General features: G+C 37.4%; 1 protein-coding gene across 1 annotated transcript in view; it reads right to left on the bottom strand.

Annotated features, from left to right (window-relative positions):
- LOC107554465 (CD82 antigen-like) overlaps positions 1-17,082 on the bottom strand; it is a 32,030-nt gene extending 14,948 nt beyond the window's left edge. The window contains exons 1-3 of the mRNA XM_016236971.1: positions 16,989-17,082; positions 7,323-7,395; positions 1,232-1,356 (exon numbers count right to left, since the gene is read on the bottom strand). Coding sequence (XP_016092457.1) covers positions 1,232-1,356; positions 7,323-7,395; positions 16,989-17,051 — 261 coding nt within the window. The 5' untranslated portion in view covers positions 17,052-17,082. The remainder of the gene's footprint in view (positions 1-1,231; positions 1,357-7,322; positions 7,396-16,988) is intronic.
- Positions 17,083-17,565: the final 483 nt, after the last annotated feature.

Here is a 17,565-nt window from a genome sequence, read left to right as displayed (position 1 = left end):
ATTCAGAGGTGGACTTGTTGGTGTGTTTTGGATCATTGTCCTGCTCCAGAACCCAAGTTCACACACCCTTGAGGTCACGAACAGATGGCCGGACATTCTCCTTCAGGATTTTTTGGTAAACATCAGAATTCATGGTTCCATTTATCACAGCAAGTCTTCCAGGTCCTGAAGCAGCAAAACAGCCCCAGACCATCACACTGCCACCACCATATTTTACAATTTTTTTTGTAACCTTGGCCAGTTCTGTGCCTTGCCACAATTCTGTCTCTGAGCTCTTCAGGCAGTTCCTTTGACCTCATGATTCTCATTTGCTCTGACATGCACTGTGAGCTGTAAGGTCTTATATAGACAGGTGTGTGGCTTTCCTAATCAAGTCCAATCAGTATAATCAAACACAGCTGGACTCAAATGAAGGTGTAGAACCATCTCAAGGATGATCAGAAATGGACAGCACCTGAGTTAAATATATGAGCGTCACAGATATAGAGCCGGTATCGCTCTCGTACTCGAGTGATACTGCTTGCGTCAAATATGTGTTCTGTGTGAACGGCTTCGTTTCAGTTTTGATGTAAACAAGATCTTCTCCGCATTGATGTTCTCTTTTTCCGCAATATTTTTAATGAACAATGCAGCAGCGCCGCATCTAGTGGCTTCAACAGGATAGGTTAACACAGGGGTTCTCAAACCTCTCCATGAAGTACCCCCAGCACTGCACATTGTCTCCCTATATCTGACACACCCACTTCAGGTCTTGCAGTCTCCGCTAATGAGCTGATGAATTGAATCAGGTGTGATAGATAAGGGAGACATACAAAATGTGCAGGGGGTACTCCAGGACAGGTTTGAAAACCGCTGGGTTAACAAAAACATTATAATGCAATGACTCTTACATCGTCATCGCATCTTGTGTGCCACTGATAAGGCTGCCTCCTTAACGCCTACCTAAAATTCAACGTTTTTGCATTCGAATGTGGATTTTTATTTTAAATTCGACGAATATTCGAAATTCAAATTTTTTTGACAGCCCTAATATATATCAAAAACAAACGTTAATATAGTCAGCAGTAATATTATGTATAAATATGCACCTTACAAAAAATACAATAAAATGAAATACTTATAATAGCCAAGAGACCAAAACATGCTGGCTCTGATGTAGTCAGTCGCAATATTATGTACATAAATAAATATGCGTTATAAAAATAAAAAAAAAACTCCATAAATCACTTACCAGTCCAAGCAGGCAGCGGACCTCATAAATTGCACCGATGCAGCCTAGGAAGCCCATAAGCATTGACAGAGATCCAATCCCGATCAAGATGTAGGCGCCAACTTTCAGCGTTGTGGAGGACTCCTCTGCATGAACAACAAAGACAGAAAACAATAGTCACACTCTCTGACAATGCCAACTTAATAGAAAAAGTACATTAAAAAAAACCTTCAGATGTTTAGATGCTGAAAATGAATCAAGATCACTTCTCTTTAGTGATTATTATTTGATCGAACACCACAAACCCAATTAAAACCTCACTAGCAAAACAGCCCTAATTTTAAGTTTAGGAGATGCTGAAAATGAAACTGAGGTTGTGAGGAAAGGGGAGTGTACATGGCAGATTTTCAGCGCTCATTTCTTTCTCTTCTGCAGCTACAGTCTTGCTTCAGGCTTTGCAGCTCAATTTCAGACGTGTGCAGAGGAAGATGTCACTTAGACATGAAAATACTGTCTAAAAAAAGGTGTTGGTGTAGTAAGTGAAAATAATTACCATGTCATAGCACTTCTCTTATCAATATTTTTAAACAGTGTAACCTAGATTTATGCCAACTGAATTTTGTGTGTCTATTAATGGTATTTGCAAAGCTTTCAGACAGATTAATATTAATTTCACTATTTGAGTAAGACCAAGTAAAAATTCAAATAAACTTTTATCACTTCTATCAGTATGGCAAAACACAACAAGCCTTCTTGGCTTCTGTAGTTGCTCAGTATATAACTGTGGTTTTAAGATTAGTAATTTGGAAACTTTTGTCATCATGCATTCTAATGTCGAAGTCCCTTATTAAAGTGGTACAGCAATTGGTGCTGAGCTGTGCAGCTTACGTGGTTAACAAGTTGTCCTTGCTATCCTTAGCTTCATACAAACCAGTAGCATTTGAGTAATTAAAGATCTGAAACTAACAGTCAAGAGATTGAAAAGTATAGTCTGCACAAAACAGACAATGAGTGCATAGCCTCTTGCAATTCACAGCAGAAATGAGTTTGGCTGCTTATAGTTGTTTTTCAAGATTCTTTAATAGATAGAGGACAAAGAGATGTGGCTTGTGGCTCTGAAGAACCATCAAGTCCTCTATAACCATGTGATCCTCAAAGGAACCACAAACATATCTCTAGCATGTGTGTAGAAAGTAGAGATGTCAATTTAACATACTGATTTAGTGCAATTTATTATATATATATTTTTTAATGTTGTGTGTAGATAGATAGATAGATGTTCAAAAGTGAGAGGGAGAGAGAGGGGGAGATATTCATTTATTCAAAATAGAGTAACAGTACAAGTCTTTACTATCACTTAAAAAAAAAAAAAAAAGTAACATATCCTTGCTGAAAAAGTATTAATTTCTTAAAAAAAAAACAAAAAAAAAACCCTTGGCTACTGACCCCAGACTTTTAAATGGTTGTGTATATTGTTAAAAGGATTTCTATTTTGAATTAATGTCTTTCATTAAGTATCCTGAAAAAAAGAATCACAAAAAAGGAACAAGACTTGCGTTTCTTCATTCTTTTTTTTCATTAATTAATCAGCATATAATTTTATTGATTGACAGATCTAACAGTAAAATATTCACAGCCTTTCTTCCAATATTCAGTCCGTCAGTACATAAATTAATCTAAAACAAACACCAGTTGCCAAAACTATGAGGTAATTCTGCCCTGGTACGACCTTAAAAGCAAAACTGTGACATCACGGTTGTGACATAACTATTTTGTTTTATAAACTGAGAATAATAAATGGTCGGTAGATTACATTTCAACTCAAGCAAGAATTCTGCATCACATTTCAAAACATATGCTTCCTGCCTAAAGCATAACATCTGGTACATTTAAAATTTCCATAACCTCACCGTGTGTTTGCTCATACAGGAGTTGTCACGATGTTCTCAAGGTAGGTACTGTTGCAAACAGTCCTCTACATCTGCAAAAATGCAGTCCCAACAGCCCCGGCAGTGGTTTCTACTGGAAAAATAACCTTGGAAGGATACGATTTTATGCCATCAGCCGAAAACATTTGCTTTGACCTTTCAAGCACCATTTATATGCTATGAAAGGTAAATACACCAAAGAATTATATATTTTATTTGTCATCGATATTAAAGCGCAAGTACTTATTTCTTGCATTTAGATTTAACTTTAGAACCCTGCACATAGTTGGACATACCAGTCTCCAAACAACCAAACACTGATTCATGCTGTAACATGTTCTGGGTGTTAAGTTGTATAACTCTGTTGCACAAATGAATGTGCCATTTGAAAAGGAAATAAAACCTTTTTGTAAAGAATAGGGATGAGATCACAACAATCTGGATAATGAGAAAACTCCTAAAAAGAAAACATGGCTTTTATAGCCATGCAGTTGTGTGGAAGTCTATTAAAAACAACCTGGGAGGAAGGGAAGAAAATACAGCTGAGATCAGAGAACACACCTTCCCGTTATTTTCGAGCTCAATAGGGCCCTAAACCACAGACTAACAAAGTCAACAAACAAACTCCTTGTGCAGTGCAGTGTGGGAGCGACCATGACAGGACCCTTAGAGTAAAGGACGGCACTACTGGACCTTGTGCTATCAAAAAGCCAAGGGCAAAATTGAGGTTCTCCAAGTATGAGGATATCCTAAAATATTCCCTGCTATCTCCAGATGAACAGCTAAATCTAAAAATTAAAAAAAATAAAAATAAATAAAATAAAAAAAGTTTCTAAAATGGTCACGATAACAGAGACTCCCAGCGCTGCGATATCTGGAGACGCTGGAATAGATAAACAGGGGACAGATGTAAAATATGAGGTGAGATGGGAGAGGAAAGAATGGCGGTGTGACTAGCTTGGCAAAAAATTTTTGAGCTGGTGAACTTCACAAAAATATTCGCTTGCAGTAATTTAACAGAGCATGTGCTATATATAGACTTCTCTAAACTTCCGTCTTGAGTGAGGGAATTGGTCTTATGAAAATATTTAAAGGGCTCATATGACGTTGCTAAAAATAACATTATTTTGTGTATTTGGTGTAATGAAATGCGTTTATGCGGTTTAATAACACATTATTTTCCACATACTATACATTATTGTTTCTCCTCTATGCCCCACCTTTCTGAAACGCGTCGATTTTTACAAAGCTCATCGTTCTGAAAAGCGAGGTGTATGCTGATTGGCCAGCTATCCAGTGCGTTGTGATTGGCCGAATTCATCAAACGTGTGATGTATATGTTACGCCCCTTACCCTACTGTGATGCCTTGTCCCGGCGCGACGAGACAAAACCAATAAAACCCATTACAAACGAGGCATTTGTTGCATCCAGTGGGGACATAATTACTGATTATAATGACTTATACTGTCTTTTTACACATTGCGTTGCTTCGCGCCGCGTAAACATAAAACCATGTCTGCATTTATGATCAGCGAAATGACAAACAACAAGCGCTACTCTACACTGCTCAAAAATCGCATTTGAATCATCAGTGGCAAATTCTTTAAATATGAAAACGTACTTAAAGACTGAGTCAGAACAGTCGGCATTGTAGTCTACTCTACCAGGATCAGGAAATAGTCCTCAGTAAAATGCATTGCACACACACAAATATTTGGTTTGAACTGTTCTGGAACAGTGTTGTAAATACAACTTAACCACTGATTTCTAGTTGTGTCCTCTTTTGGAAGGCCAAACAAAGTAGCTTAGCTTTCGCAATGAAACACACAGCGTCTCCACGACATGGTGGCGGCGGCAACAATACTGCAGCGAGAATAAAAGTTACGCCTTCTTTCTTTGCGTGAACATTTGGGCGGCGTTATGCAAATCTTCCCACACTGTGACATAGACATGTGGGGGCGTGTTTAAACGAGGCATTTTATGAGGGCATGGACGAGTCTTAACTTTTAAATAGAATATCTCTTTGGGTTTGAGACTTTAGTCTTTGCAACTTTAGGGATCTAATCTATTCACTTACAGCTTGTAACACTCCAAAGACAAAGGAAAACTTGAAATCGCATCATATGACCCCTTTAAGTAACCAGTTTTGGTGCCAATTCACTATTTGGACAAAAAAAAACTAAGACATATCTCCAAATATATATATTTTTTTATTATATGGCCCTCTGAAATGCTCGATTCTGATTAGTCAGTCGTGACTAGAGGACTACAGTATTAATAGTAGGCCTACAGTAATATTGTTGAAGAGTTTGTCTTGGCAAATTGCTGTTGCTAAAATTATTGTTTTGTACAATGTAATGGATTATATGATAATAAACCGGTATGATTTTAAAACAGTTTCTTCTCAAATCAATATATCACGTTCCTGCCATTATTTATGGTGAAGAGCTGTAAAATAGATGATACAACTGTACATTATCCCTTAAATGTCCATCTTGTTTGTTCATCTAGACTCAAAGCTGCTTGCTAGGAACTGTATTTCTTCATGGAAGTTTTACGTTTAATGAGCAAATAAAATTTAAACTCAAATCAATATAATTTGTCTAATTATTTACTCATCTCACAACAACATTTTCCTGCTTGTATTACTCAGCTCTTAATCTCAAATAAGTAAGTAATTATCCTTTACTTACATTCCAAAACAGAAAGTCACACTGGATTGAGGGCGAGTAAACTATGAGAATTTTAATTTGTGGTTCAACAATCCCTTTAAAATGGCCTAAAGTTTAGTTCAGTGCCAAATCTGTGCTGAACAGTTTGGAAGCCTTAAATAATAAATCAAGAGGATTTACGCTGGTTTTCCACCCTCATTTTCCTGTTCCACTTTCCTGTCTCCGTGGCTTTGGCTGTCCAGACAGAGGCAGTATGGGTACGAGTTTGATTCTCCATAAATCATACAGTTAATCTCTGTTTGGCTTTTGTATCTCATTCATTTAACATTTCTCTCTTCCCTTATTTTGCTTTCGCTCTCTGTTTAAACCTTCTCCGATGAGCTTCAGATGGTTTACTTAACATCTGTGCGAGCGCATGTGTGCATGTATAAACACAGAGAGTGCAGCATAGGAGGGGGTTTGTGGAAAACTTGGTTAATGGCAAAAAAATGAAAACTCCCCATGCCAAATGCACGAATAGCAGCTGCTTTCACTGTGCTTTCCCATGTATATCAAATAAACACCAGTATGAACTCAAGAGGATGGAAAAATGTGTAATCAGCGACATATTGCTCTGACTCACTGATAACGGTTAACTTATTCTGGTCTGTAGTATATGTCCTTTTGTGACTCACTGATAATGGTTAACCGTCTACCAAACCAGAATAAGTTTGGAGTTACTAAGAATTTTAAATGTTTTTGAAAGAAGTATCTTATGCTCACCAAGGTTGCATTTATTTGATCAAACATATAGTAAGAACAGTAATATTCTGAAATATTATTACAATTTAAACTAATGTAATTTATTCCTGTGAGTGATGGTAAATCTGAGTTTTCAGTGTATATATATATATATATATATGTGTGTGTGTGTGTGTGTGTGTGTATATATATATATATATATATATATATATATACACACACACACACACACACACACACACACATGTATATATAAAAGTATGATCAAATATAAATTAAATTTAAAAAAACATGTAATTAAAAATGTAATTAAATTGAGCGAATTCAGGTTAACTAATGTAATTTATTCCTGTGAGTGATGGTAAATCTGAGTTTTCAGTGTATATATATATATATATATATATATATATACACACACACACACACACACACACATATGTATATATAAAAGTATGATCAAATATAAATTAAATTTTTTAAAAAATGTAATTAAAAATGTAATTAAATTGAGCGAATTCAGGTTAACCTGTACTATGTGAACAGAACAGAACAGAAACAGACCTGAAGTAATGATACAACTAGGAGAAAAATAATTGCGATGTATGAACTTCTGATTGTCCAGCATGAAAACATTTGTGCTGCCATCATAAATCTTTGCATTTCTGACCAATGGCAGCCTGGAGATGGTAACCTGTTTTAATAAGACATACTCTCAGGCACACCATTACATACATCAGAACAGGAAATTAGGTTGGTGTGTTTGTACTTACGCAAAACCGTGATGAAACTCTGGTTATCCAGGATGACCCATAGTCCAAAGCCCATGATTACAGCTCCAAAAATCTACAGGGCAAAAGAAACAGGCATGAACAAACAAAGTGTGCTTGTCACCTTCTTGACCCGTTTGGTTCCTCAGAGCTGATCTTAGTTTAAACTGTGACTGGACTGTGGATAAGAGCACTGTGCTGCTGCCGCCATTAACATACTCTAGATAATTGCTAAACAGAGAAAGGAACTCTCCACTGAACTGAGTTCTCATGCACTCCAGACCCAAAGTTCAAAACGAATGGGTCCGATGTGTCCTCTAAATGAACTGGATCAGAGAATTTAAATTTCCTCTTGTCAGGGGGCAGTTCCCCTGTATCAGTCTGGCATCTGTGGCTTGTCCTCTATACCACTATGGAGAGGAAAGTAGTAAAGCAGCAGGCTTCTGTACAATTAAAGGGTCTTCAGAAGGAAAAATCAGAGAGACTCACACACATGCTTTTCATTAGCCTTTGACCCTTGAGACACAACAGGTCAAGTTGAAGGTTTCTAAAGAATTGCAACCGAGAGCAAGCCTGCTTCCTTACTAAGTGTGAACAATTTCCTAACAGGGATTTCCTACATACACCTACACCACACTGCTGGGTATTTCGGTTTTTGCCAAATAATAATGCAAATACATATACAATGGCATGACAAAATGGTTTTAAAAAAAGTAAAATAAAATGTTAATATACTATACTAAATGTCATCAATATACTCTACTAATAAATATATTCAATAATGAATTGCTATAATTTGTATTTACATGTCCACATACGCCATGCCCAAATGTGAAATGTGGCAAAAGGGGAATAAAAAAAAAAAAAAAAAGAGTTTCAACTCATTAAGGGGATACTTAACCTTTGGTTCTAAAAGCTTAGCTAGCTCATACTCACTGCTGAACCACTTGTTACTTATGCATAAATACAGTTATATTATTAGAAACATATCTTAAAGAAATAATTGTAAAGAAAAAAAAAAGAAAAAAAAATTGACAGTAAAACAGCCTTTTACTGGTTCCTTTAAAGGCTGTCTTTTTAATTCCAGTAATGTAGTCACTTTCTGTTTGTTGCTGCCGCGTTTTGAGTTTGAGCTCAATCAAGTTAATTCTTTATCATCTATTTTTTATCCTAAAATCAATTTTATACACCATTTTTGTTTCTATAATGTGTGTATATATCCCCTATCGTATTCTACAACAAAAACAATCAAGAGCGCCTTTTTATCACTAGTTTTATTTTATTTCCCCGAGTCCGCTATTAGCTTATAGCCCGTTAGCATCGCCAGCGTGGTTGCCGCTAGTCTCAGCCTCAGACGTCACGCCCACGGACCGTTGGCTGAACAGCCATCAGTCTGAAGGTCTGGCTACGCGAGACTAGGTTGCCACTAATCTCGCTTACATTGCTAATACTCCATTCACACACACATTACCATTGTTTTACTCGCTGTTACTTGCTTTAATGGCGGATGTGTGTCTACCTTTGAGTGCAGGTGAGGACACGTTCAAGCTGCATTTGGTGCAGCTCGAGCTGGAGACCGTGGAGAAGAGGGCCCAGCTGAGAGAGCGGAGAGCCGCGCTGGAAACATCCTGGGCTGACGCTCACAAGTACGGGGTAAGTATACAGCGCCTTGCTAACTCTCCCACCACCTCTACTCCGTGTGTTTCTCTGCAACCAGGACGCTATCTGTGACCGTCGGAGACTCCATCATCCGGCACATCCGTGCTATGATAGCTGAAGGTAATGTGCACACTCACTGTTTCCCTGGTGCTCGTGTTCTCGATGTTTCTGCGCAGATACCCGCGATCCTGAAGGGCGACGAGAGCATCAGCACAGTCGTGCTGCACGCAGGGGTTAACGACACCTAGCTACGGCAGACAGAGACACTGAAGAGGGACTTCAGGAGCCTGATCGAGACGGTGCACAGCACATCGCCCGCGACGACGGTTATCGCGTCAGGATCACTTCCCACATATTGACGAGGACACAAAAGTTTCAGTAGACTTTTTGCTTTAAATTAATGGTTATTGTCATGGTGTAAAGAACAGAAACTGCCCTTTGTAAATAATTTGAATCTTTTCTGGGAGTGACCTAGGCTTTTTCGCGCTGATGGCCTGCACCCCAGCAGAGTCGGAGCGGAACTCCTGTCAGACAACATCTCCAGGATGCTACGCTCCATATAACTAGTAAGCCAATTCTCAAATAACTGCTATGATGGCTTTTGTTCTACCCGCTTAAATGATAGAAGTACTTGCAAATAGTGAGGTCAAAATCTAAATTTAATGCAGGATGTAGAAAAAATGTGATTGTGATTAAACCAGAAAAATGCAAAATAAATGAACAAAAACTATTTTTAAAGTTTGGGTTCCTAAATATTAGATAATTCGCACCCAAATCAGTTATTGTAAATGAAATGATCACAGATAATAGTTTTGATGTAGTCTGCTTGACTGAAACTTGGCTAAAATCAAATGATTATATTGGTCTAAATGAGTCTACGCCACCAAGCTATTGTAATAAGCATGAGCCCTGTCAGACTGGCCGTGGCGGCGGTGTTGCAACAATATATAGTGATATTCTTAATGTTACTCAGAAAACAGAATACAGGTTTAACTAATTCGAAATACTTCTGCTTAATGTTATGCTGTCAGATATGCAAAAGAAATCTATCGTATCTCTTGCTTTGGCTACTGTGTATAGACCACCAGGGCCATATGCACTATGAAGATTTCCTCTCAGACCTATTGGTTACTGTTGATAAAGCGCTAATTGTCGGCGATATTAACTTTCACGTTGATAATACAAATGATGCATTAGGACTTGCATTTACTGACCTAATAAACTCTTATGGAGTCAAGCAAAACGTCACCGTGCCCACTCATCGTTTTAATCATATGCCAGATTTAATTATATTGCATGGAATTGATCTTACTAATATAGATATCGTACCTCAAAGTGAGGATGTTACTGACCATTTCCTTGTATCGTGCATGCTGCGTATTACTGATATTAACTATATGGCTCTGCGTTATTGTCCAAGAAGAACTATTGTTCCAACCACTAAAGATAGATTCAGAAATAACCTGCCTGATTTATCTCAACTGGTCTGTGTACCCATAAATAAACATGAACTAGACAAAATAACTAGCAACAGGGACACTATCTTCTCTAATACATTAGAAGCTGTTGCCCCCATCAAATTGAAAAAGGTTAGAGAAAAACGTACTGCGCCATGGTACAACAGTAATACCCATTCTCTCAAGAAAGAAACTCGTAATCTTGAGCACAAATGGAGAAAAACTAACTTGGAAGAAGAAACTTCTTCAAACTATTGAGAAGAACCGCTTCTCAATATTATTAACTCGTCGTTATCTTTAGGTCACGTCCCAAAACCATTCAAGCTGGCGGTTATTAAGCCTCTTATTAAGAAACCACAACTAGATCCTAGTGAACTGGCAAATTACAGACCCATTTCAAATCTTCCATTTGTGTCTAAAATTTTAGAAAATGTTGTGTCTGCTCAATTGTGCTCCTTCCTGAAAAAAAATTATGAAGAACTTCAGTCAGGTTTTAGGCCCCACCATTGCACAGAAACTGATCTTGTTAAAATTACAAATGACTTGCATTGCGTTTCTTTACTAGTTTTACTTGTGCTGCGTTCGACACCATAGATCAGGACTTACCCATAGATCGATTACAAAACTCAAGGGCAGGCTTTAAGATGGTTTAGATCCTACCTGCCCGATCGCTACCACTTTGTTTATTTAAACGGGGAGTCATCTCAATTATCACCAGTAAAGTATGGAGTGCCACAAGGATCTGTCCTAGGTCCTCTGCTATTTTCAATATACATGTTGCCCCTTGGTAATATTATTAGAAAATACGGGATTAGTTTACATTGTTATGCTGATGATACTCAACTATATGTCTCAAAGACCAGATGAAACTTCTAAATTATCTAAGCTAACAGAGTGTGTTAAAAATGAAAAAGATTGGATGACCAATAATTTTCTCTTATTAAATTTGGATAAGACATAGATATTACTTATTGGACCAACAAACAGTACACAGAATCTCTTGGATTACAATTTGCAACTAGACGAATATACTGTTACTTCCTCTACAGTCAAAAATCTGGGTGTTATATTAGACACCAACTTGTCTTTTGAAAATCATATTTCCCATGTTACAAAAACAGCATTTTCCCCATCTTAGAAACATTGCCAAGCTACGAAACATGTTACCCGTTTCTGATGCAGAAAAGCTAGTTCATGCATTCATGACCTCTAGACTGGACTATTGTAAAGCATTGCTAGGTGGTTGGCCAGCATCCTCAAACAAGCTACAGGTAGTTCAAAATGCAGCGGCTAGAGTCCTTGCCAGGTCAAGAAAATATGATCATATTACCCCAATTTTACAGTCTCTGCACTGGCTATCTATTAAGTTCCGTATCAGTTACAAAATATTATTACTTACCTATAAGGCCCTTAATGGGTTAGCTCCTGCGTGCCTAACTAGTCTTCTACCACGCTACAATCCATCACACTCCCTAAGGTCGCAAAACTCTGGACTTTTGGTAGTACCTAGGATAGCAAAGTCCACTAAAGGAGGTAGAGCTTTTTCGCATTTGGCTCCCAAACTCTGGAATAGCCTTCCTGATAACGTTTGGGGTTCAGACACACTCTCTCGGTTTAAATCTAGATTAAAAGACACATCTCTTTGGCCAAGCATTCAAATAATGCATCTCATAATCTTGTACTGCACTTATATCTGATCAAATGCACATTACTATTCTTCAGCTTGGGTTAAACAAATCAATTTTGCTTGGTTGGAACAGCAGCTACGCTAATTATGTCTCTATATTTTTCTGTTTCTGCCAAGGGATTAACATCCCGTGGTAACTAGGATTTACATAAACTTCAGTCTGGATCCAGAACACCTGAGAAGAGATGACCCCTCAGAGGACCTCAGATGATGCCAACCCTGAAACAACATGCAGAACTGCCAAATTTTGCTATAAGTTTGATTGCAACATATAATAATTGCTGTTAATAGTGTTCATCGTCTGTTTGATTACATCTTTAATTGATTTTTCCGTACATTTCTGCCATATGTACATTAACTGACAGTCACCACTGATAAGCTACTACTAAATATATTGTAGAAACTTAATTTTCTGTTAAGCTGCTTTGCAACGATTTGTATCGTGAATAATTTGTATCCATGTAATAATTTGAGCAGTCAGTTTTCTTTCAATGTTTTGAAACGGCAGCATTTTTTTCCAAGCACAGAGGTCAGAAACTTTTTACATAAAAACATTTCCTTCTAGACTTCCCAAAAGGTTCCATTTTCACTTCTCAGTAGTAACCTCCCTTTTAACCTGTGTTAGCTCATAGTAGACCTGAAGACCAGGGCCTGTATTCTTAAAGATTCTAAGAATTCTTTCAGAGAGCTCTTAATTTAGCTTAAAAATTTCTACCTAGGAGTCTTAGCTTAAAAGTGATTCAGGACCAATCTGAGAGCAACTCTGAGCGAGGAAAAGACAAAAACGTTTATTTTAGTGAGGAGGCGGGGCTGACCCCATTGCTAGCTATGACATGGCCTTTTGAAGACTGTGATTGGTTGGTTGTCCAAGGAGGAAATAAAAGAGCGCTTTTAAGAGTAGGGTCTATTATAAGCCTTCACTTTGAAATTAAAGGAGTCATTTTTCCTGTTTTACCATACTCTCTCTCACACACACACACACACACACACACACATACATACATACATACATACATACATATATATATTTTTTTTTTACCATGCTGTCATACTTAACCTATTTTACAGGAAATGAACAGCGACACAATAAGGTTCTGAAAGTGCTGTAATTGTGTGATCACTTTGCTCATAGAAGGCTGTGACAGACCCAAATCATCACTGCTGCATAGTTGCATTTTTCCAGTTGCCAAATATGTTAATGTAGTGATTACTTCCATTTCTGGCACTATGGCATTTCTGCACGGTGTCAGAGATGTTAGCATGTCTCTAATAATATTGGTCACAAACATGATCCCTGCACGATCTAATGTGTAGTGTCTTATTCAGTTACTGTCATGCATTGTGCAACACATTTCCTCTCCCTCTTCATGTTTAGTCCATTTTCTCCACTGCTAAAGAAACTCTTAAGCCTCTTAAAAGGGGTCATATGATGTGATTTAAATTTTTCCTTTCTCTTTGGGTGTTACAAGCTCTTGGTGCATAAAGAAGATCTGTAAAGTCGCAAAGACTAAAGTCTCAAATCCAAAGAGATATTCTTTATAAAAGTTAAGATTCAACCACGCCTACCTAAAACGGCTCATTCTAACACGTCCCCACATGTCTACATCACGATGTGGGAAGATTTGCATAACACCGCCCAAATGTTCACGCAAAGAAAGAAAGCATAACTTTTATTCTCGATGTAGTATTGTTGCTGCCGCCATGTTGTGGAAATGCTGTGTGTTTCATTGTGAAGGCGAATCTGCTTTGTTTAGCCTTCCAAAAGAGGACGATATCCGCCATCCGATATCCGTGCTGGTTGCTGAGGAAATACATCAACTTCGCGCTGTGAATCGCCGGATCGATTCGGAGTCCAGCCCAGGGTCGTCACATGTGGTTGCCGCTGCTCACTCTAGCCCGCCGTGTGTGATGCGGTGTTTCGTTGTGAAAGCGAAACTACTTTGGCCTTCCAAAAGAGGACACAACTAGAAATCAGTGGTTTAGTTGTATTTACAACACTGTTCCAGAACCGTTTAACCCAAATATTCAGATGTGTGCAGCACATTTTGCGGAGGATTGTTTCCTGTGAGAGTAGCCTACAATGCCGGTGTTTGTTTCTATAAAGTGGGGCAATTCCAACTTTGCAAGGACAGTCTGGCGCTTCTGATTCACAGCCTGTAAGTAAGTTTTCTATATTTAAAGAGCTTGCCACTGACGATTCAAACTAGGGCTGTAGCTATCGATTATTTTAGTAATAGAGTATTCTACAGATCATACCATCAATTAATCGGATAAGAAGTAATTTTTCTTTATTAAAGAGCAACACTAAATATACAAGAGATAATAAGATAGAATTTTTCTTTTTAGAAAAATTAATTTTATTGCTGAAATTGCATCCATTAATAACAGTGAAAACTAAACCCATTTAAATGCATTTAATTGGCAAATTGCATTCAAAATGCAAATACAAATATCAATAAAAAAAAATAAAAAATACAAATCAATTTCACATTACTTTAAAAAAAGGTAAATGGTACAAACTAAAACTAATGCATAAATGCAAATAATAGTAATAAAAATAATACCTAAACATTGCATTTATGTCGTGCAACTTAACTTTCAAGTTCAGCCTAACTAAAGCTCAAGCATGACATAAGCCTTTACGGTCTTCTTGGAAGGCTTTGTGGTTTTTGTGAGAGGCAAACATTTCTAAAAATAAATAAATAAATAAATGGTCTCTTGTTCTTGAAACAACAACAAGAGACCATACACAATTTTTAAACACATTTTTCTGCAACATGAAATTACAGTTATTTATGTCCCTATACGTCCTGCTGTGTGTGTGTGTGTAAAACTTGTTTTTGATATCCTTCATATTCTGTGTGCGGGACAGTTCATTAAGTTTAAATTGATTTTTACATTTTATGGGCATTTTTACCTTTATAAAGCCTTTTTTTTCCCTAATAGTGTGCATCATCTTTTGAGTCAAATTCTTACATTTAATCAGTCAGTTAGAATAAAAGACATTTGGGCTGTTACCAAGCAAATTATATCAGTATCAAAATTCATCTTTGCAATGCAGAGGAAACACAGAAGCTGCATGGGATGAATTTCCCACACAGAGGGACATGAATGCAATTAACCTGCAATTACAAATGCACAAATAATATTTTGTCATTTTAAACATAAAACATTGAATACTGATATTTTAAATTATTTTAAAATGAAAAGATACTTTAAATGTGAAATTAAAACCACCAGTAGGTGGCAGCAAGTCACTGTTAAGAAGTGAGTCATTGCGATTGATCTGAATCATTTAAACGGTTGATTCATTTAGGAACGAAACGCCGTCATGTTGCAGAGATGCAAAACAGCGCTGTGGCTGTGTTTGGAATTTTTTGTTGGCAAAATAAAGCACAAACAGGCAATATAGTGTCTAAAACGTAAGTTTCATAATATTACCTTGTTTATTGAACTGTTGAATAAAATCACATTTGTAATCATGCTGATTTTAGAGGTAAAAACTGGCACTCTTCGTGTGATATTGACTAACTAACTTTCTGTGGTATTTTTATGCACAATAGCGTTTAGTCTTTCACAAGACATAGCTAACGTAGGGACATTATAACTAGCCACCATATTGATTTACAGTCTTAAATATGTCCAGGGCTTTTTTTCTTTTTTTTGTCTGGTCCCTGTTTTTATACAGTCTATGGTCTGGTCCAGCGTTTATCGGGTTGTGCGTCAGCATTAATGGTCCTTGGGGAAACACGGTGTTGCGTGATTTTTTGTATTCGAGTTACTCGAGGTATTCGAGGAATCGTTTCAGCCCTAATTCAAATGCGAGTTTTGAGCAGTGTAGAGTAGCGCTTGTTGTTTGTCGTTTCTCCAGACATGGTTTTATGTTTACGCAGCATGATATGCAACGAGTAAAAAGACAGTACAAGTCATTATAATCAGTAATTATGCCCCCACTGGATGTAACAAATGCCTCGTTTGTAATGGGTTTTATTGTTTTTGTCTTGTCGCGCCGGGACACGGCATCACAGTATGTTAAGGGCATAACATTTCCATCACAGGCTTGAGGTATTCAGCCAATCACAACGCACTGGATAGCTGGTAAATTAGAGCACACCTCGTTTTTCAGAACGATGAGCTTTGTAAAAATCGACGCGTTTCAGAAAGGCGGGGCATAGAGGAGCAACAATAATGTACATTATGTGGAAAATAATATATTTTTTTTAACCTTAAACTGCATAAACGCATTGCATTACACCAAATACACAACATAACGTTATTTTTAGCAACGTCATATGACACCTTTAAAAGTCCTCGTCTGTACTCCTAACAATTTTGGACCTTAAGACCTCTTATAAGGGTTAAGATGCTTTCTGAATTACATTTTTCTTTACTAGAATCTTTTCTTTAATTGTAAGAGGAAACACCCACATTTCTAAGAATTTTCTTAGAATTTTGTTACTACACTCTTAAAAATAAAGGTGCTTCACGATGCCATAGAATAACCTTTTTGTCTAAATGGTTCCATAAAGAACCTTTAACATCTGAAGAACCTTTCTGTTTGACAAAAGGTTCTTTGTGGCGAGAGGTTCTTCAGATTACAAAAAGGTAAGAAAGAGATGGTTCTTTAAAGAACCTTTGACTGAATGGTTCTTCGTGGAACCAAAAATGGTTCTTCTATGGCATCGCTTGAAGAACCTTTTGAAGCACCTTTATTTTTATGAGTGTAGGAGCAACTCTTAACACTAGGACTTTTCATGGATACGGGCCCAGAGCTAATGACAGGGAGCCACATGGCTACTGCGCTGAACTCAAGGCCAGTGTTTCTGCTGAGACACGGATTAAAGGTGTAGGAGTGTGTACACTTACAAAGAAGAGGAGGTTGAACAAGAACAGGAAGTACTTGGTGGCGGCAATGCATCCTTTCTCCATGACTGCTGCTCTGTAAATAAGAGAGGAAATCTCATCAAAACTGTGAGAGACATGAAGAACACCAATGCTGATGGAGAAATCTCAGAAGAACTGACACTGAGCAGATGAAGTTTTGGACATGACAACAATAACTAAAGAGTTTCTCTCAGCAAGTCGCTAAAAACAGTCTGCAGGTGATAATATGTAAGCTCTCACCGAAACAAAGTGGAAAAAACCTGCTCTATAAATCACAGCGGTTACTTATTCTGGCCTGGTTGATTAGTTTCAGTTCCATTAATTAATTATATTAATATCACTGTAAAAAGTTTTTTTTAGGGTTTCCAGTTATGTTCCAGTGTAATGTAAATTTTTTTTAAAGATTCTTAGTTGATTAGAAAGTAGGGTTGGGAATCGAAAATTGATTCCAGAATCGGATACTTAAGGTCAGGAATCGGATACTTGTTGTCAAATTAAAATTTCTATTACGCCTATCGATTCCCATGCGCTTTTTTTTTTCTTCATCTGTGAGGACCGG

This window comes from Sinocyclocheilus grahami, unplaced genomic scaffold, assembly GCF_001515645.1.
Source record: "Sinocyclocheilus grahami isolate Dianchi unplaced genomic scaffold, SAMN03320097.WGS_v1.1 scaffold503.1, whole genome shotgun sequence".
NCBI classification, from domain to species: Eukaryota; Metazoa; Chordata; class Actinopteri; order Cypriniformes; family Cyprinidae; genus Sinocyclocheilus; species Sinocyclocheilus grahami.
The sequence above is the reverse complement of the archived record's forward strand: the minus strand, read 5'-3'. Positions and strand labels throughout refer to the sequence as shown.